The 23,058-nt window shown below is 39.2% G+C and overlaps 1 protein-coding gene across 1 annotated transcript; it reads left to right on the top strand.

Moving 5' to 3' along the window:
• The first annotated feature begins 10,128 nt into the window (after positions 1–10,128).
• LOC132477510 (zinc finger protein 410-like) lies at positions 10,129–12,405 on the top strand. The gene is given in 1 exon segment (XM_060079900.1): positions 10,129–12,405. A coding segment is annotated over 1 exon segment (1,383 nt). The 5' UTR covers positions 10,129–10,318; the 3' UTR covers positions 11,702–12,405.
• Positions 12,406–23,058: the final 10,653 nt, after the last annotated feature.

Below are 23,058 nucleotides of genomic sequence, written 5' to 3'. Positions count from 1 at the left end.
ATTCATTCTTTATTTATTTATTTATTTATTTCTTCCTTTCTTTCTTTCTTCTTCTACTAATTCTTTCTTTCTAGTTTTTCTGCCTTTTATTCTGAGCCGTGTGGATGAAAGGATCTTGGTGCTGCAGCCAGGAGTCTGTGCTGTGCCTCTGAGGTGGGAGAGTCAACTTCAGGACACTGATCCACAAGAGACCTCCCAGCTCCACATAATATCAAATGGCAAAAATCTCCCAGAGATCTCCATCTCAACAACAGCATCCAGCTTCACTCAACAATGAGCAAGCTAGATTGTTGGACACCCTATGCCAAACAACTATCAAGACAGGAACACAACTCTATCCATTAGCAGAGAGGCTGCCTAAAATCATAATAAGCCCACAGACACCCCAAAACACACCACCAGATGTGGACCTGCCCACAAGAAAGACAAGATCCAGCCTCATCCACCCAAACACAGGCACTAGTCCCCTCCACCAGGAAACCCACACAACCCACTGAACCAAACTTAGCCAGACACCAAAACTTAGCCAGACGCCAAAAACAACGGGACCTATGAACCTGCAGCCCGCAAAAAGGAGACCCCAAACACAGTAAGATAAGCAAAATGAGAAGACAGGAAAACACATAGGAGGTGAAGGAGTAAGATAAAAATCCACCAGACCTAACAAATGAAGAGGAAAGAGGCAGTCTACCTGAAAAAGAATTCAGAATAATGAGAATAAAGATGATCTAAAATCTTGGAAGTAGAATAGACAAAATGCAAGAAACATATAACAAGGACCTAGAAGAACTAAAGATGAAACAAACAATCATGAGCAACAAAATAAATGAAATTAAAAATACTCTAGGGCCTCCCTGGTGGCGCAAGTGGTTGAGAGTCCGCCTGCCGATGCAGGGGATACGGGTTCGTGCCCCGGTCTGGGAGGATCCCATATGCCGCGGAGCGGCTGGGCCCGTGAGCCATGGCCGCTGAGCCTGCGCGTCCGGAGCCTGCGCGTCCGGAGCCTGTGCTCCGCAACGGGGGAGGCCACAACAGTGAGAGGCCCGCATACCGCAAAAAAAAAAAAAAAAAAAAAAAAAAAATACTCTAGATGGGATCAATAGCAGAATAACTGAGGCAGAAGAACGGATAAGTGATGTGGAAGATAAAATAGTAAAAATAACTGCTGCAGAACAGAATAAAGAAAAAAGAATGAAAAGAATTAAGGACAGTTTCAGAGACCTCTGTGACAACATTAAATGCACCAACATTCGAATTATAGGGGTTCCAGAAGAGGAAGAGAAAAAGAAAGCAACTGAGAAAATATTTGAAGCAATTATAGTTGAAAATTTCCCTAATATGGGAAAGGAAATAGTTAATGAAGTCCAAGAGGCACAGAGAGTCCCATACAGAATAAATCCAAGGAGAAATATGTCAAGACACATATTAATCAAACTGTCAAAAATTAAATACAAAGAAAGCATATTAAAAGCAGCAAGGGAAAAACAACAAATAACACACAAGGGAATCCCCATCAGGTTAACAGCTGATCTCTCAGCAGAAAATCTGCAAGCCAGAAGGGAGTGGCAGGACATAGTTAAAGTGATGAAGGAGAAAAACCTGCAACCAAGATTGCTCTACCCAGCAAGGATCTCATTCAGATTTCATGGAGAAATTAAAATCTTCACAGACAATCAAAAGCTGAAAGAGTTCAGCACAACCAAACCAGCTTTACAACATATGCTAAAGGAACTCTAGGCAAGAAACACAACAGAAGGAAAATACCTACAATAACGAACCCAAAACAATTAAGAAAATGGGAATAGTACCATACATATTGAAAATTACCTTAAATGTAGATGCAATAAATGTTCCCACCAAAAGACACAGATTGGCTGAATGGATACAAAAACAAGACCAATATATATGTTGTCTACAAGAGACCCACTTCAGACCTAGAGACACATACAGACTGAAAGTGAGGGGATGGAAAAAGATATTCCATGCAAATGGAAATCAAAAGAAAGCTGCAGTAGCAATTCTCATATCAGACAAAATAGACTTTAAAATAAAGACTATTAGAAGAGCCAAAGAAGGACACTGCATTATGATAAAGGGATCGATCCAAGAAGAAGATATAACAATTGTAAATATTTATGTACCCAACATAGGAGCACCTCAATACATAAGGCAAACACTAACAGCCATAAAACGGGAAATCAACAGTAACACATTCATAGTAGGGGATTTTAACACCCCACTTTCACCAATAGACAGATCATCCAAAATGAAAATAAATAAGGAAACACAAGCTTTAAATGATACATTAAACAAGAAGGACTTAATTGATATTTATAGGACATTCCATCAAAAAACAAAAGAATACACATTTTTCTCAACTGCTCATGAAATATTCTCCAGGAGAGATCATATCTTGGGTCACAAATCAAGCCTTGGTAAAGTTAAGAAAATTGAAATTGTATCAAGTATCTTTTCCGACCACAATGTTATGAGACTAGACATCAATTACTGGAAAAGACCTTTAAAAAATACAAACACATGGAGGCTAAACAATACACTGCTTAATGACGAAGTGATCACTGAAGAAATCAAAGAGGAAATTAAAATATACCTAGAAACAAATGACAATGGAGACACGGTGACACAAAACCTATGGTATGCAGCAAGAGCAGTTCTAAGAGGGAAATTTATAGCAATACAACCCCACCTTAAAAAACAGGAAACATCTCGAGTAAACAACCTGACCATGCACCTAAAGCAATTAGAGAAAGAAGAACAAAATCCCCAAAGTTAGCAGAAGGAAAGAAATCATAAAAATCAGATCAGAAAAAATTAAACAGAAATTAAGGAAATGATAGAAATATAAATAAAACTAAAAGCTGGTTCTTTGAGAAGATAAACAAAATTGATCACGCACTAGCCAGACTCATCAAGAAAAAGAGGGAGAAGACTCAAGTCAATAGAATTAGAAATGAAAAAGGAGAAGTAACAACTGACACTGCAGAAATACAAAAGATCACGAGAGATTACTACAAGCAACTCTAGGCCAATAAAATGGATAACCTGGAAGAAATGGACAAATTCTTAGAAATGCACAACATGCCACGAATGAATCAGGAAGAAACAGATTTTATGAAGAGACCAATCACAAGCACTGAAATTGAAACTGGAATTTAAAATCTTCAAACAAATAAAAGCTCAGGACCAGATGGCTTCACAGGCGAAATCTATCAAACATGTAGAGAAGAGCTAACACCTATCCTTCTCAAACTCTTCTAAAATATAGCAGAGGGAGGAACACTCCCAAACTCTTTCTACGAGCCCACCATCACCTTGATACCAAAACCATATAAGGATGTCACAAAGAAAGAAAACTACAGACCAATAACACTGATGAACATAGATTCAAAAATCCTCAACAAAATACTAGCAAACAGAATCCAACAGCACATTAAAAGGATCATACACCATGATCAAGTGGGGTTTACTCCAGGAATGCAAGGATTCTTCAATATATGCAAATCAATCAACGTGACACACCATATTAACAAATGAAGGAGAAAAACCATATGATCATCTCAATAGATGCAGAGAAATCTTTTGAAAAATTTCAAAACTCATTTATGATAAAAACCCTGCAGAAAGTAGGCATAGAGGAAACTTTCCTCACCATAATAAAGGCCATATATGACAAACCCACAGCCAACATCATTCTCAATGGTGAAAAACTGAAACCACTTCCACTAAGCTCAGGAACAAGACAAGGCTGCCCACTCTCACCACTCTTATTCAACTTAGTTTTGGAAGTTTTAGCCACAGCAATCAGAGAAGAAAAGGAAATAAAAGGAATCCAAATCAGAAAAGAAGAAATAAAATTGTCACTGTTTGCAGATGACATGATTCTATACATAGAGAATCCTAAATATGCTAGCAGAAAACTACTAGAGCTAATCAATGAATCTATTAAAGTAATAGGATGCAAAATTAATGCACAGAAATCTCTAGCATTCCTGTACACTGATGATGAAAAATCTGAAAGTGAAATCAAGAAAACACTCCCATTTACCACTGCAACAAAAAGAATAAAATATCTAGGAATAATACTAGCTAAGGAGACAAAAGACCTGTATGCAGAAAAGTATAAGACACTGATGAAAGAAATTAAAGATGATACAAACAGATGGAGAGATATACCATGATCCTGGATTGGAAGAATCAACATTATGAAAATGGCTCTACAACCCAAAGCAATCTACAGATTCATTGTAATCCCTATCAAACTACCACTGACATTTTTCACAGAACTAGAACAAAAAAATTCACAATGTGTATGGAAACACAAAAGACCCCAAACAGCCATACCAATATTGAGAATGAAAAACGGAGCTGCAGGAATCAGGCTCCCTGACATCAGATTATACTACAAACGTACAGTAATCAAGACAGTATGGTACTGTCACCAAAACAGAAAGGTAGAGCAATGGAACAGGATAGAAAGACCAGAGATAAACACACGCACATATGGTCAACTTATCTTTGATATAGGAGGGAGGAATGTACAGTGTAGAAAGGACAGCCTCTTCAATAAGTGGTGCTGGGAAAACTGGACAGGTACATGTAAAAGTATGAGATTAGATCACTCCCTAACACCATACACAAAAATAAGTTCAAAATGGATTAAAGACCTAAATGTAAGGCCAGAAACTATCAAACTCTTAGAGGAAAACATAGGCAGAACACTCTATGACATAAATCACAGTAAGATCCTTTTTGACCCACTTCCTAGAGAAATGTAAATATAAACAAAAATAGACAAGTGGGACCTAATGAAACTTCAAAGCTTTTGCACAACAAAGGAAACCATAAACAAGACCAAAAGACAACCCTCAGAATGGGAGAAAATATTTGCAAATGAGGCAAATGACAAAGGATTAATCTCCAAAATTTATAAGCAGCTCATGCAGCTCAATAGCAAAAAAACAAACAACCCAATCCAAAAATGGGCAGAAGACTTAAATAGGCATTTCTCCAAAGAAGATATACAGACTGCCAACAAACACATGAAAGAATGCCCAACATCATTAATCATTAGAGAAATGCAAATCAAAACTACAGTGAGATATCATCTCACACCAGTCAGAATGGCCATCATCAAGAAATCTAGAAACAATAAATGCTGGAGAGGCTGTGGAGAAAAGGGAACCCTCTTGCACTGCTGGTGGGAATGTGAATTGGTACAGCCACTATGGAGAACAGTATGGAGGTTCCTTAAAAAACTACAAATAGAACTACCATATGACCCAGCAATCCCACTACTAGGCATATAGCCTGAGAAAACCATAATTCAAAAAGAGACATGTACCAAAATGTTCATTGCAGCTCTATTCACAATAGCCCGGAGCTGGAAACAACCTAAGTGTCCATCATCAGATGAATGGATAAAGAAGATGTGGCACATATATACAATGGAATATTACTCAGCCATAAAAAGAAACGAAACTGAGCTATTTGTAATGAGGTGGATAGACCAAGAGTCTGTCATACAGAGTGAAGTAAGTCAGAAAGAGAAAGGCAAATACCGTATGTTAACACATATATATGGAATTAAAAAAAATGTCATGAAGAACCTAGGGGTAAAACAGGAATAAAGACACAGACCTACTTGAGAATGGACTTGAGGATATGGGGAGGGGGAAGGGTACACTGTGACAAAGCGAGAGAGAGGCATGGACATATATACAGTACCAAACACAAGGTAGATAGCTAGTGGGAAGCAGCTGCTTAGCACAGGTAGATCAGCTCGGTGCTTTGTGACTGTCTGTAGGGGTGGGATAGTGAGGGTGGGAGGGAAGGAGATGCAAGAGAGAAGGAATATGGGCACAGATGTATATGTATAACTGATTTACTTTGTTATAAAACAGAAATTTATACACCATTGTGAAGCAATTATACTCCAATAAAGTTGTAAAAAAATTAAAAAAAAATCAAATTAGAATACTCCCTAACACCATACACAAAAATAAACTGAAAATGGATTAAAGACCTAAATGTGAGACCAGACACTATCAAACTCTTAGATGAAAAGATAGGCAGAACACTCTATGACATAATCCACAGCAAGATTCTTTTTTTTTTATTAGTTTCTGCTTTATAACAAAGTGAATCAGTCATACATACACATCTCTTCTCACATCCCTTCCCTCTTGCGTCTCCCTCCCTCACACTCTCCCTATCCCACCTCTCCAGGCAGTCACAAAGCACCGAGCTGATCTCCCTGTACTATGCGGCTGCTTCCCACTATCTACCTTACGTTTGGTACTGTATATATGTACATGCCTCTCTTTCGCTTTGTCACAGCTTACCCTTCCCCCTCCCCATATCCTCAAGTCCATTCTCAAGTAGGTCTGTGTCTTTATTCTTGTTTTACCCCTAGGTTCTTCATGACTTTTTTTCCCTAAATTCCATATCTATTTCCAATAGATTTCGTCTATTCTATTTCCAAGATTTTTTTCCAAGAGTTTGGATCTTGAAAATAGAATATTGGATCATCTTTACTATCATTATTTTGAATTCTTTTTCAGGTAGACTGCCTATTACCTCTTCATTTGTTAGGTCTGGTAAGTTTTTATCTTGCTCCTTCACCTGCTGTGTGTTTTTCTGTCTTCTCATTTTGCTTATCTTACTGTGTTTGGAGTCTCCTTTTTGCAGGCTGCAGATTCGTAGTTCCCGTTGTTTTTGGTGTCTGTCCCCAGTGGCTAAGGTTGTTTCAGTAGGTTGTGTAGGCTTCCTGGTGGGGGGGACTAGTGCCTGTGTTCTGGTGGTTGAGGCTCGATCTTGTCTTTCTGGTGGACAGGTCCACATCTGGTGGTGTGTATTGGGGTTCCTGTCACCTTATTATGTTTTTAGGCAGCCTCTCTGCTAATGGGTGGGGTTGTGTTCCTGTCTTTCTAGTTGCTTGGCATAGGGTGACCAGCACTGTAGCTTGTTGGTCGTTGACTGAAGCTGGGTGTTGGTGTTGAGATGGAGATCTCTGGGAGATTTTCACCACTTGATATTATGTGGAGCTGGGAGGTCTCTTGTGAACCCGTGTCCTGAAGTTGGCTCTCCCACTTCAGAGGCACAACACTGACTCCTGGCTGCAACACCAAGAGCCTTTCATCTACCCGGCTCAGAATAACAGGGAGAAAAAGTAGAAAGAAAGAATTAGTAGAAGAAAGAAAGAGAGAGAGAAAGAAAGGAAGAAGGAAAGGAAGGAAGGAAGGAAGGAAGGAAGGAAGGAAGGAAGGAAGAAAGAAAGGAAGAAATGAGGGAGGGAGGGAGGGAGGAAAGACGGAAGGAAGGAAGGAAGGAAGAAAGAAAGAAAGAAAGGAGTGAGTGAGGGAGGGAGGAAAGATGGAAAGAAAGAAAGGAGGGAGGGAGGAAGGAAAGAGAAAGAGTGAAAGGAAGAAAGGATGGAGGGAAGGAGGAAGGAAAGAAAGAAAGAAAGAAAGACAGGAGGGAAGGAGGGAGGAAGGAAAGAAAGAAAGAAAGAAAGAAAGAGGCAGAGGGAGGGATGGAGGAAGGGAAGGTAGGAAAAAAGAAAGAGAGAAGATAAAGTAATATAGAATAAAGTATAAAATATAGTAGCATTATTAAAAATAAAAAAGTAATTATTGAAAAAAAAACGGATGGATAGAACCCTGGGACCTATGGTGGAAGCAAAGCTATACAGAGAAAATCTCACACAGAAGCATACACATACACATTCACAAAAAGAGAACAGGTGGAAAAGAATCAAAAATCTTGCTCTCAAAGTCCACCTCCTTAATTTGGGATAATTCATTGTAAAAAGAGGGAAAGGGGAAAAAATCTTAAATCTTGTCCTCAAAGTCCACTTCCTCAATTTGGGATAATTCCTTGTAAAAAGAGGAAAAGGGGGGAAAGCCTTAAATCTTGTCCTCATAGTCCACTTCCTCAATTTGGGATGATTTGCTGTCCATTCATGCACTCCACAGATGCAGGGCACATCAAGCGCACCGTGGAGCTTTAATCCGCTGCCTCCGAGGCTGCACAGAGAGATTTCCCTGTCTCTTCTCTGCTCGCACATCTCCCGGGTCTCAGCCTTGGACCTGGCCCCGCCTCTGTGCATAGGTTGCCGGAGGGCATCCGTTCTTCGCTCAGACAGGACGGGTTTAAAGGAGCTACTGATTCAGGGGCTCTGGCTCACTCAGGCCGAGGGGAGAGAGGGGCACACAGTGCGGGGTGGGCCTGTGGCGGCAAAGGCCAGCGTGATGTTGCACCAACCCAAGGCGCTACGTGCGCTTTCCCGGGGACACCGTCCCTGGGTCCCGGGACCCCGGCAGTGGCGGGCTGCACAGGCTCCCAGGAAGGGGGTGTGGACAGTGACCTGCGCTCACACGCAGGCCTTGTGGCGGCAGCAGCAGCAGTCCCAGCATCCCACACCCGTCTCCGTGGTCCGTGCCTTTAGCCGCAGCTTGCGTCCGTCTCTGGTGCTTCTTTAAGCAGCACTAGCAAGATCCTTTTTGACCCACCTAGAGAAATGGAAATAAAAACAAAAATAAACAAATGAGACCTAATGAAACTTAAAAGCTTTTGCACAGAAAAGGAATCCATAAACAAGACAAAAAGACAACCCTCAGAATGAGAAAAAATATTTGCAAATGAAGCAACTGGCAAAGGATTAACCTCCAAAATTTACAAGCAGCTCATGCAACTCAATATCAAAAAACAAACATCCCAATACAAAAATGGGCAGAAGACCTAAATAGACTTTTCTCCAAAGAAGATATACAGATTGTCAAGAAACACATGAAAAAATGCTCAACATACCTAATCATTACAGAAATGCAAATCAAAGCTACAATGAGGTATCACCTCACACCAGTCAGAATGGCCGCCATCAAAAATTCTACAAACAATAAATGCTGGAGAAGCTGTGGAGAAAAGGGAACTCTCTTGCACTGTTGGTGGGAATGTAAATTGATACAGCCACTATGGGGATCAATATGGAGATTCATTAAAAATGTAAAAATAGGGCTACCATATCACCCAGCAGTCACACTACTAGGCATATAACCTGAGAAAACCATAATTCAAAATGAGTCATTTACCACAATATTCATTGTAGCACTATTTACATTAGCCAGGACATAGAAGGAACCTAAGTGTCCATCGACAGATGAATGGATAAAGACCATGTGGCACATATATACAATGGAATATTACTCATCCATAAAAAGAAATGAAATTGAGTTATTTGTAGTGAGGTGGATGGACATAGCGTCTGTCATACAGAGTGAAATAAGTAAGAAAGAGAAAAACGAATACCATATTCTAACACATATACATGGAATATATATATATATATATATATATATGGTTCTGAAGAACCTAGGGGCAGGACAGGAATAAAGATGCAGACGTAGAGAATGCATTTGAGGACACAGGGAGCAGGATGGGTAAGCTGGGACGAAGTGAGAGAGTGGCATGGATTTATATATACTACCAAATGTAAAATAGATAGCTAGTAGGAAGTAGGCATATGGCACAGGGAGATCAGCTCAGTGCTTTGTGACCACCTAGAGGGGTGTTATAGGGAGGGTGGGAGGGAGGGACACGCAAGAGGGAAGTGATATGGTGATATATGTTTATGTATAGCTGATTCACTTTGTTATAAAGCAGAAACTAACACACTATTGTAAAACAATTATACTCCAATGAAGATTTTAAATAATAAAAAATTTTAAAAAGATCACTGATCACAGATCACCATAATAAATAAAGTAATGATGAAAAACTTTGAGGAAAAAAATGAATATTTGGGCCTCCCTGGTGGCGCAGTGGTTGAGAGTCCGCCTGCCGATGCAGGGGATACGGGTTCGTGCCCCGGTCTGGGAGGATCCCATATGCCGCAGAGCGGCTGGGCCCGTGAGCCATGGCCGCTGGGCCTGCGCGTCCGGAGCCTGTGCTCCGCAACGGGAGAGGCCACAACAGTGAGAGGCCTGCATACCGCAAAAAAAAAAAAAAAATGAATATCACTTCTAGTAATCATACATATGTGTCTAACCCTAGCTGTATGTATGAATAAAACAATATATTTAAATCAAAGCTTAACACTAGACAGAATTCGGGACCGACTGACGGACGGACGGCTGCCCGGGATGGAGAGGCTAAATTAATTACCCACCCAGCACAGCATCTTACAGGAAAAGCATAGCACTTCCTAGAGGAGTATGAGCATAACAGGAAGGTGTCATTGACTCTGAATTAAAAACTTAACCTGTCCCCTGAACAGCTACAGGATTTGGAAGCTGAATCAATGTTATCAGATGAGTTAGAATCCAAACCAGAGCTGCTGGTACAATTTGTTCAGAATACGTCCATCCCACTGGGACAGGGGCTAGTAGAATCAGAAGCTAAAGACATTACTTGCTTGTCCCTCCTTCCAGTGACTGAGGCCTCAGAATGCAGTCGGCTAATGTTACCAGATGATACTCCAAATCATACTAACTCCTCCAAGGAGGTTCCTTCCTCGGCTGTGTTGAGAAGCCTTCAGGTGAATGTGGGTCCAGACGGAGAAGAGACAAGGGCTCAGACCGTACAGAAGTCTCTGGAGTTTTTGTCCACTCCAGAGTCTCCTAGCTTGTTGCAAGATCTACAGCCAAGTGATAGCACTTCTTTTATTCTTCTTAACCTAACAAGAGCAGGTCTGGGCTCTTCAGCCGAACACTTAGTATTTGTACAAGATGAGGCAGAGGATTCAGGGAATGATTTCCTCTCCAGTGAGAGCACAGACAGTAGCATTCCATGGTTCCTCCGGGTTCAGGAGTTGGCCCATGACAGTTTGATTGCTGCTACTCGTGCACAACTGGCAAAGAATGCGAAAACCAGCAGCAATGGAGAAAATGTGCACCTTGGTTCTGGTGATGGGCAACCGAAAGATTCTGGGCCCCTTCCTCAAATGGAGAAGAAGCTCAAGTGTACAGTTGAAGGCTGTGACCGGACATTTGTGTGGCCAGCTCACTTTAAGTACCACCTCAAAACTCATCGAAACGACCGCTCCTTTATCTGCCCTGCAGCAGGTTGTGGGAAAAGCTTCTATGTACTGCAGAGGCTGAAGGTGAACATGAGGACCCACAATGGGGAGAAGCCCTTTATGTGCCCCGAGTCTAACTGTGGAGAGAAGCCTTTCCTTTGTGAAGCCCAAGGATGTGGCCGTTCCTTTGCTGAGTATTCTAGTCTTTGAAAACATTTGGTGGTTCACTCAGGAGAGAAGCCACATCAGTGTCAAGTCTGTGGGAAGACCTTCTCTCAGAGTGGGAGCAGGAATGTGCACATGAGAAAGCATCACTTGCAGATGGGAGCAGCTGGGAGTCAAGAGCAGGAACAAACTGCTGAGCCACTAATGGGCAGTAGTTTGCTTGAAGAGGCTTCAGTAACCAGTAAAAACCTGGTGTCTATGAATTCTCAGCCCAGCCTTGGTGGAGAGTCCTTGAACCTACCAAATACCAATTCTATCCTAGGAGTTGATGATGAGGTGCTTGCTGAAGGATCCCCACGTCCTCTGTCTTCAGTGCCTGATGTGACGCATCATTTGGTGACCATGCAGTCAGGGAGGCAGTCATATGAGGTGTCTGTCTTAACTGCCGTAAATCCACAGGAGTTACTGAACCAAGGAGATTTAACTGAAGGACGGACATGAGCCTGGGTGCCGATTCCTGGAAGATCAGCTCTACCTGATCCCAGAGTGCATGTAGTGGGAACAGGATGCTTATGGCTCATAGTTTGCCAGAACCAAAATGAATCTGTGAAGGACACGACCCCACTTTTGCCTCTGTTCATCTTTCCTGGCCTAGAAGATGACTGTAGGAGAGCTTCTCTTCAACCACCATCTGATTCAGACAAGAAAGAAAGCAGTGAATGTGGGCTGGGTAACTGTACCTACCTCTCTTCCCACTGCACAATTTTGGGATAGACTTCTCCCAAAAGTGAATTTGATTATTTGTTGGCTGAAGTTTCTCAGTAAGACTGTTGAGGGGAGGTTTTCCTTTGAAGAGTTTTCATCCCATACTGAGCTGTCTTTTCACATGGGTGAACTAAATCCTGCCACCAACCATAAAACTTCACCAAGAAGTTAAGCTTTCAAGATGCCTTGTTGCTTTCGAGAAGGGAGTGATGTCAGTTCTGTTGTGACATTCTCCCTTTAGCAACCTGAGTAAGAGACTCTCTGCCACTGGTCTCCAAAAAGTAAATTACTTGAATCCCTGCTTGGCCCAGGCTGAGGTACTATCTTGTCCTATACACCTCTACTTGGCCACTTTGCTTTCTTTGTTTATGGAACATACAGTAGCATGTTAAGAGGTTGTTTGTTTTTGTTTTCTGGGTTTTTTTTAAGTTAAAAATCACCTGATTCAGAGCTTCAATTGTTTTTCCTTTAAATAAACAAAACAGCCAGTCAAAAAAAAAAAAAAAAAAAAAAAAAAAGCTTAACACTAGAGGAAATCTAATGGAGTGTAATGGCAAAACCTACACTTAGAGCAAATTTTGATCCAAAACTTGGTTAAGTTTGTACTGTTAGGCAATAGCATATAAAATATGGCAGTGCATATACTAGAATTAAGTCTTCTGACTCTCAGTTCAGTAGTCTTCCCAGAAGAGCAATATTGGGCATATAATTTTAATTCTACTGGTGAAGAGTTGAGTTAATCATGATCTTCAGCTATTGGCAAGATTTCATCTTTGGTCCATATAAAGTCCTTAATTACTATTATTTTTGAATTATAATAACCTTACAATATTATATTACTTTCAGGTTCCCTTCTATTCTTTTTTTTTTTTTCCCTGTGGTACACGGGCCTCTCACTGTTGTGGCCTCTCCCGTTGTGGAGCACAGGCTCCGGACGCACAGGCTCAGCGGCCATGGCTCATGGGCCCAGCCGCTCTGTGGTACGTGGGATCTTCCTGGACTGGGGCATGAACCCGTGTCCCCTGCATTGGCAGGCGGACTGTCAACCACCGCGCCACCAGGGAAGCCCCAGCTTCCCTTCTATTCTTGATCCCCATTCCATTTCCCTTCCTCTACCCAGGAATTCAGTCAAATGTGACCAATATATGACCTTGCATATGTAAATTTTCCTTGCACATTGTAGGCATGTTTAAGTGTGTATAGCTGTTTTTAATTTCCCTAAACTGTATGGATATAGTTCTAATTCTTGCTCCTCTTCTTAAAATCTACATTTTAAAACTGAGCGTAGTGCTTCATGTACTGCCAGTTCATTGCTTCTAACCATTGCATAGCATTACATAATAAATATTTTACACGTTTTGGTTGTCCACTCCCCCCGTAATAGAATCTAAGATCTATCAGTTCATTTTCAATTCATCAGCTGTCAATTCGATTTCAATTAATGTCTGTTTTATCTCTGAAATTCAAACAAGCACTACAATCTACAGTCAGATCCTATGGTTTGGTAGGGTACGTTTCCTCATGATATATAAGGTAGATGTCTTATTGGTTTCCTATTTACAACTTATGAAATCTTTTGCTCAATATGTCATTTCTTAAATATACTGCTAACAGCTAATCACACAGAAAGAAATATCAGTGGTTACAGGAATTTGGGCTATGTATCATGTCCAAGGGGAAGTGGGTAGAGATTTTCTGTAAGATTAGAAATATTCTTTGGAGTAAATCCCTGTGTGGCAATTAGCACTACATTTATTGGTTCACAATAGAAAATACATTTTTAATGTGTGGGAATATAATTTACCAATTAAAATTCTAAAAATATAAATCAGTTATTCCCTTGATGACTTTAGTCACAAGTAATAACGTGAAAGTATTCAGAAAACAATGAGTGGGAGGCAATATTCAAAGCAAACAACAAACCAGTGATACAGTATCCTAAAGACTAAATATTGCTAAATGTTTCCAGAGACCCTCAATTGATTCTATTAGTTTGGATATGTATTGAATCTGATCATATATTCTGCCCAATATGCATCATGAATTTTTTACTTATATTTTAAAACTGGAACTTAGACAAGGAATAATAGGGTACAAGACATTCAAGAGATTGAGATGAATGGGGACTCTGGACAAGCAAGACGGCATGGCAAGTTAAGAATTATGTCATACATATTTAAGAGCTACTTTAAAATGCAGCATGAACCCCAAGCAGGGACTGTCAGGAGAGCTGAGTGCTAAATGGAACACCTTGTTTAATTGATGTATGACTTAAGGTTACTCACCCAACTTCTCAAGAATATCTTGTTCCTCTGATAAAAGAGAGAAGGAACATGTCCCACTTCACGTAGCATGTTGTGATCATAAAACCCAGTGACACTACACCACTTAGAGGAAAATGAACTTCCGTATTTTAATATTCATATAGAATGTTTCATAACTGAAGCTGACACGCTGACCATCAAGAAGGAAATATGAATAATATGGAAACTGGTGAGGCAGGATTTTAAGAATTTTCCCTCACAGCTAAATTTCTTTTTATTGAAGTTGAGGTGTTATGGCTTGAGAATATTTAGGATAGAACACTATTTAAAAGCTGAAAGAAAATTATTTAGCAAGTTTATTAAGCTAATACACAGTCATCAACCAAGAAGTGTTAATGGGAATTTTGGAATATAGGGTGCTGTGTGCACAGTCACAGGGGTGGTAGACACCCTACCAAAGCTTCAATAATGAGCAAAGTAAGCTGAGGCTGTCCAGACCAAAAAAAAAAAAAAAAAACACATATCTCCATATCACCCACTCTTTGAAACATGTATACACACACACACACACACACACTCACAAAAATGAGGGAACAAAATCAAGTTCAAAAAAAAAAAACCTTGAACTGAGGGAAAGACAATAGTATTAAAAATGATGTGAGAAAAGGTACAGGGCTTAGAGGACAGGCTGAGGAGATCCAGTGCACATTTGAAAAGAATTTCAAAAGAAAAGTAGGAAGCAATAAACATGAAATAATGCAAGAGAAAAAATCAGCCAGTAAAAAAAGAATTGAATTTGCAAATTTAAAAGGATTTTTCTTAGAATTTAAGATAGAATACTCATTTCTAGATCTATCTCAGCAAAACGTTTAAAGGCTAAAAAAATAGAAAGCCAATAACCATAAAAATAGGAAAAACTAAACCAACTTACCTGCAAACAAATTAAGTGGCAGACCATAAAAAGTAAAGGGAGAAGGAAGAAAGTATAAGAATTTCGCATCTTACACTGGGTATATAAAATAGCAATTTTACCATTTATACTTAGAGAAACACAAATTCAGAAGAGTTTTTCACTTTAAAGGTAATAATAAGTAGAATAAAAAGAGGGTGCATACCATCCAAATCACTAGATTTGAAAAGAAAAAGCAAATGCCATCAGAGAAAAATAAAAGTAAAAAATTTTTAAATGGAAGTAATGATACAAAAATATCAGAATGACATCAGATTGCTCCCCAACAGTACTAGAACCTAGAAAAAATTGGAATAGCATGTACAGCATGTACAAATTAAGAAGAAAAGACTGTAACTTGAGGTTCCTCTATCAAGCCTTGATAACATTCACCTGATAGAGTGAAAGAAATCTATTCAACAATAGATAGATTACATTATAGGTAGGTAGGTAGATGGATAGATATATAGATAGATAGATAGATAGTGGTTATTAATGTATATTCAGGAAAAGACATTGCTGTAAGGAAAGGGAAGCAGGAAAGAAAAAACAGGTGACATCTTTGAAAAATATATGTATTTAATTACACTTATTTATTAATACAAATTATATTTTGTATACATGTATAAATTAATGTATAGAATCCTCAAAGTATATTTTTATGAAAAACCATGGATTTCTAAAATTTCTCAAGAAATAGAAAAAAATGAATAGATTAATAGCCAAGAAGTAAGCTGAAAGATGTTTTAGAAGAATTACTTAGAAATAAGGCCTCAAAACATAAAAAGCTAAAATAATAAAATTACAGAAAACATAGATTAGCATAGTATCCTTGTGATAACAAATACTGACTAAACAGAAAATAATTATAAATCAGAATTTTTCAAATTAAAAACTTCAGCTCACCAAAAGGCACTGCTATGAAAATGAAAAATGGGCTACAGTCAGGGAATAAATATGGATATCTGAGAAAGGACTTGTACCCAGAATACATAAAGGATACCATCAAATCAATGATAATAAAAAATGCAAATAAATTGGCAAAGACTTGAAAAGACACTTCATAAAAGAGGATAAATGTATCTCCAACAAGCATATGAATGGTGATTGGCATCATTAGTCATCAGAGAAATGCAAATTAAAACCACAATGAGATTTCACTTCACACCCATTAATATGACAAAAAGACTGATAATACCAAGGGTTGGTGATGATGGGTAATTGTCATTCTTACTCATCACTGGTAAAATGGTGCAATCACTTTGGAAAATAGTTTGGTAGTTTCTTACAAAGCATCACTATGAACCCAGAACTACTTTTAGGTATATATACAGGAGAAATAAAAGACTATCTTCTACAAAAATGGCCAAACAAAAATCTATAGAACCACTTTATTCACAATAGACAAAAACGGAAATAGCCCAGGAGAGGAGCTTCAAGATGGTAGAAGAGTAAGATGTGGAGATCACCTTCCTCCCCACAAATACATCAGAAATACATCTACATGTGGAATAACTCCTACAGAACACCTGAACGCTGGCAGAAGACTTCAGACCTCCTAAAAGGCAAGAAACTCCCCACGTACCTGGGTAGGACAAAGGAAAAAAGAAAAAACAGAGACAAAAAATAGGTACGGGACCTGCACCAGTGGGAGGGAGCTGTGAAGGAGGAAAGGTTTCCATGCACTAGGAAGCCCCTTCGTGGCTGGAGACTGCAGATGTCTGAGGGGGGAAGCTTCGGAGCAATGGTGGAGAGCACAGCAACAGGGGTGCAGAGGGCAAAGCGGAGAAATTCCCGCACAGTCACCAGCCCGAGAGGCTTGTCTGCTCACCCGCTGGGATGGGTGGGGGCTGGGAGCCGAGGTTCCAGCTTGGGAGGTCAGATCCCAGAGAGAAGATTGGGGTTGGCTGTGTGAACACACCTGAAGGGGGCTAGTGAAACATAGCTAGCCTGGAGGGAGTCCGGAAAAGGTCTGGACTTGCCTAAGAGGCAAGAGACATTTTCTTGCCTCTTTTTTTCGAGGTGCGCGAGGAGAGGGGATTCAGAGCACCACCTAAACGAGATCCAGAGATGGGCACAATCCACGGCTCTCAGCTCAGACCCCAGAGACAGGCATGAGACGCTAAGGCTACTGCTGCAGCCACCAAGAAGCCTGTGTGCAAGCACAGGTCACTATCCACATCTCCCCTCTCAGGAACCTGTGCAGCCCACCACTGCCAGGGTCCTATGATCCAAGGATAACTTCCCCAGGAGAACGCACTGCACCTCAGGCTCTTGCAACATCATGCTGACCTCTGCCGCCACAGGTTCACCCGGCATCCGTACCCCTCACTCCCTCCGGCCTGAGTGAGCCAGAACACCCTACTCAGCTTCTCCTTTAACCCCTTCCTCTCTGAGCGGGAACAGACGCCCTCAGGTGACCTACACACAAAGACGGGGCCAAATCCAAAGCTGAACCCCAGGAGCTGTGTGAACGAAGAAGAGAAAGGGAATTCTCTCCCAGCAGCCTCAGGAGCAGCAGATTAAATCTCCACAATCAACTTAAAGTAACCTGCAACTGCAGAATACCTGAATAGACAACGAACCTTCCCAAATTGATGTGGTGGACGTTGGGAGGAACGATATATATATTTTTTCCCTTTTTCTCTTTTTTTGAGTGTGTATGTGTATGCTTCTGTGTGTGATTTTGTCTGTATAGCTTTGCTTTTACCACTTATCCTAGGGTACTGTCTGTCTATTTTTTATAGTATATTTTTTAGCATCGGTTATCATTGGTGGATTTGTTTTTCGGTTTGGTTGCTCTCTTCTTTCTTTCTTTCTGTTTTTTTTTAATTACTTTTTAATTTTTTAAATTTTTTTAATTTTAATAAATTTTTATTTCTTTTCTTTTCTTTCTTTCTTTCTTTCTTTCTCCCGTTTATTTTGAGTTTCTGGATGACAGGGTCTTGGTGCTCTGGCCTGTCATCACAGCTGTGATTCTGAGGCGGGAGAGCCAAGTTCAGGACATTGCTCCACCAGAGACCCACCAGCTCCACATCATATCAAATGGCAAAAATCTCCCATAGATCTCCATCTCAACACCAAGACCCAGCTCCACTCAAAAACCAGCAAGCCACATTCCTGGACAGCCTATGCCAAACAAATAACAAGACAGGAACACAACCCCACCCATTAACAGAGAGGCTGCCTAAAATCAAAATAAGGTTACAGACACCCAAAAACAGACCATCAGACGCATGCCTGCCCACCAGAAAAACAAGATCCAGCCGCACCCACCAGAACACAGGCACTAGTCCGCTCCACCAGGAAGCCTACACAACCCACTGAAACAAACTTAGCCACTGGGGGCAGACCAAAAACAATGGGAACTACGAACTTGCAGGCTGCAAAAAGTAGACCCCAAACACAGTAACTTAAGCAAAATGAGAAGACAGAGAAACACACAGCAGATGAAGTAGCAAGGTAAAAACCCACCAGACCTAAGAAATGAAGAGGAAATAGGCAGTCTATATGAAAAAGAATTCAGAGTAATGATAGTAAAGATGATCCAAAATCTTGGAAATAGAATGGAGAAAATACAAGAAATGTTTAACAAGGATTTAGAAGAACTAAAGAGCAAACAAACAATGATGAACACAATAAATGAAATTAAAAATTCTCTAGAAGGAATCAATAGCAGAATAACTGATGCAGAACAACGGATAAGTGACCTGGAAGATAAAATAGTGGAAATAACTACCACACAGTAGAATAAAGGAAAAAGAATGGAAAGAATTGAGGACAGTTTGAGAGACCTCTGGGACAACACTGAATGCAACAACATTCGAATTATAGGGGTTCCAGAAGAAGAAGAGTAAAAGAAAGGGACTGAGAAAATACCTGAAGAGATTATAGGTGGAAACTTCACTAATAGGGAAAAGGAAATAGTTAATCAAGTCCAGGAAGCACAGAGAGTCCCATACAGGATAAATGCAAGGAGAAACACGCCAAGACACATATTAATCAAACTATCAAAAATTAAATTCAAGGAAAAAAATACTAATAGCAGCAAGGGAAAAACAACAAATAACATACAAGGGAATCCCCATAAGGTTAACAGCTGATCTTCCAGCAGAAACTCTGCAAACCAGAAGAGAGTGGCAGGACATATTTAAAGTGATGAAAGGGAAAAACCCACAATGAAGATTACTCTACCCAGCAAGGATCTCATTCAGATTTGACAGAGAGATTAAAACCTTAACAGACAAGCAAAAGCTAAGAGAATTCAGCACCACCAAATCAGGTTTACAACAAATGCTAAAGGAACTCTAGGCAGGAGAAACAAGAAAAAGAAAAGACCTACAATAACAAGCACAAAACAATTAAGAAAATGGTAATAGAACATACATATTGATAATTACCTTAAATGTAATTTGATTAAATGCTCCAACCAAAAGACATAGACTGGCTGAATGGATACAAAAACAAGACCCATATATATACTATCTACAAGAGACCCACTTCAGACCTAGGGACACATACAGACTGAAAGTGAGGGGATGGAAAAATATATTCCATGCAAATAGAAATCAAAAGAAAGCTAGAATAGCAATACTCATATAAGACAAAATAGACTTTAAAATAAAGACTATAAAAGAGACAAAGAAGGACACTACATAATGATCAAGGGATCAATCCAAGAAGAAGATATAACAATTGTAAATATTTATACACTCAACATAGGAGCACCTCAATATATAAGGCAAATACTAACAGCCATAAAAGGGGAAATCGACAGTAACACAATAAAATAGGGGACTGTAACACCCCACTTTCACAGATGAACAGATCATTGAAAATGAAAATAAATCACGAGAAAAAGCTTTAAATGATATGTTAAACAAGATGGACCTAATTGATAATTATAGGATAATCCATCCACAAACAGCAGAACATTCTTTCTTCTTAAGTGCTCATGGAACATTCTCCAGTATAGATCATATCTTGGGTCACAACTCAAGCCTTGGTAAGTTAAAGAAAACTGAAATTGTATCAAGTACCTTTTGTGACTGCAATGCTATGAGACTAGATATCAATTACAGGAAAAAATCAGTAAAAAATACGAACACATGGAGGATAAACAATGGACTACTTAATAACCAAGAGATCACTGCAGAAATCAAAGAGGAAAGCAAAAAATACCTAGAAACAAATGACAATGAAAACAAGATGACCCAAAACCTCTGGGATGCAGCAGAAGCAGTTCTAAGAGAGAAGTTCATAGCAGTACAATCCTACCTTAAGAAACAAGGAACATCTCAAATAAACAACCTAACCTTACACCTAATGCAATTAGAGAAAGAAGAACAAAAAAATCCCAAAGTTAGCAGAAGGAAAGAAATCATAAAGATCAGATCAGAAATAAATGAAAAAGAAATGAAGGAAACAATAGCAAAGACCAATAAAAGTAAAAGCTGGTTCTTTGAGAAGATAAACAAAATTGAAAAACCATTAGCTAGATTTATCAAGAAAAAGAGCAAGAAAACTCAAATCAATAGAATTAGAAATAAAAAAGAAGTAACAACTGACATTGCAGAAATACAAAGTATCATGAGAGATTACTATAAGCAACTCTATGTCAATTAAATGGACAACATAGAGGAGATGGACCAATTCTTAGAAAAGCACAACTTCCCGAGACTGAACCAGGAAGAAATAGAAAATAAAAGCTGACCAATCACAAGCATTGAAATTGAGGCTGTGATTAAAAATCTTCCAACAAACAAAAGCCCAGCACCAGATCGCTTCACAGATGAATTCTATCAAATATTTAGAGAAGAGCTAACACCTATCCTTCTCAAACTCTTCCAAAATATAGCAGAGGGAAGAACACTCCCAAACTCATTCTACGAGGCCGACATCACCCTGATACCAAAATCAAACAAAGATGTTACAAAAAAGAAAACTACAGGCCGATATCACTGATGAACATAGATGCAAAAAACCTCAACAAAATAGTAGCAAACAGAATCCAACAGCACATTAAAAGGATCATATACCATGATCAAGTGGGATTTATCTCAGGAATGCAAGGATTCTTCAATATATGCAAATCAATCAATGTGATACACCATATTAACAAACTGAAGGATAAAAACCATATGATCATCTCAATAGGTGCAGAAAAAGCTTTCGATAAAATTCATCACTGTTTTATGATAAAAACCCTCCAGGAAATAGGCATAGAGGGAAATTACCTCAATATAATAAAGGCCACGCATGAGAAACCCACAGCAAACATCGTCCTCAATGGTGAAAAACTGAAACCATTTCCACTAAGATCAGGAACAAGACAAGGTTGCCCACTCCCACCACTATTATTCAATATAGTTTGGGAAGTTTTAGCCACAGCAATCAGAGAAGAAAAAGAAATAAAAGGAATCCAAATTGGAAAAGAAGTAGTAAAGCTGTCACTGTTTGCAGATGACATGATACTATACATAGAGAATCCTAAAGATGCTACCAGAAAGCTACTAGATCTAATCAATCAATTTCATAAAGTAGCAGGATACAAAATTAATGCACAGAAATTTGTTACATTCCTATACACTGATGATGAAAAATCTGAAAGTGAAATTAAAGAAACACTCCCATTTACCATTGCAACAAAACAAATAAAATACCTAGGAATAAATCTACCTAAGGAGACAACAGACCTGTATGCAGGAACTTATAAGACACTGATGAAAGAAATTAAAGATGATACAAATAGATGGGGAGATATACCTTGTTCTTGGATTGGAAGAATCAACATTGTGAAAGTGACTATTCTACTCAAAGCAATTTACAGATGCAGTGCAATCCCTATCAAATGATCACTGGCATTTTTCACAGAACTAGAGCAAAAAAATCTCACAATTTGTATATAAACACAAAAGATGCTGAATAGCCAAAGCAATCTTGAGAAAGAAAAACAGAGCTGGAAGACTCAGGCTCTTTGACTTCAGACTATACTAAAATGCTACAGTAATCAAGACAGTATGGTACTGGTACAAGAACAGAAATATATATCAATGGAACAAGACAGAAGCCCAGAGATAAAGCCATGCACATATGGTCACCTTATCTTTGATAAAGAGGCAAGAATACACAATGGAGAAAAGACAGCCTCTTCAATAAGTGGTGCTGGGAAAACTGGACAGCTACATGTAAAAGAAAGAATTTAGAACACTCCCTTACACCATACACAAAAGTAAACTCAAAATGAATTAAAGATCTAAATGTAAGGCCAGACACTATCAGAGTCTTAGAGGAAAACATAGGCTGAACACTCTATGACATAAATCACAGCAAGATCCTTTTTGACCCACCTCCTAGAGAAATGGAAATAAAAACATAAAGAAACAAATGTGACCTAATGAAACTTAAAAGCTTTTGCACAGCAAAGGAAACCATAAACAAGACAAAAGACAACCCTCAGAGTGGGAGAAAATATTTGCAAATTAAGCATCTGATGAAGAATTAATCTCCAAAACTTACAAGCAGCTCATGTAGCTCAATATTAAAAAAACAAACAACCCAATCCAAAAATGGGCAGAAGTCCTAAACAGATATTTCTCCAAAGAGGATATACAGATTGCCAACAAACACATGAAAGAATGTTCAACATTATTAATCATTAGAGAAGTGCAAATCAAAACTACATTGGGATATCATCTCACACAAATCAGAATGGCCATGATGAAAAATCTACAAACAATAAATGCTGTAGAGGGTATGGAGAAAAGGGAACCCTCTTGCACTGTTGGTGGGAATGTAAATTGAAGCAGCCACTATGGAGAACAGTACAGAGGTTCCTTAAAAAAATACAAATAGAACTACCATTTGACCCAAGAATCCCA

The sequence above is a fragment of the Mesoplodon densirostris genome, chromosome 17 (assembly GCF_025265405.1).
Source record: "Mesoplodon densirostris isolate mMesDen1 chromosome 17, mMesDen1 primary haplotype, whole genome shotgun sequence".
In the NCBI taxonomy this organism is placed as follows: Eukaryota; Metazoa; Chordata; class Mammalia; order Artiodactyla; family Ziphiidae; genus Mesoplodon; species Mesoplodon densirostris.
This window is presented reverse-complemented; position numbering and strand designations above follow the sequence as displayed.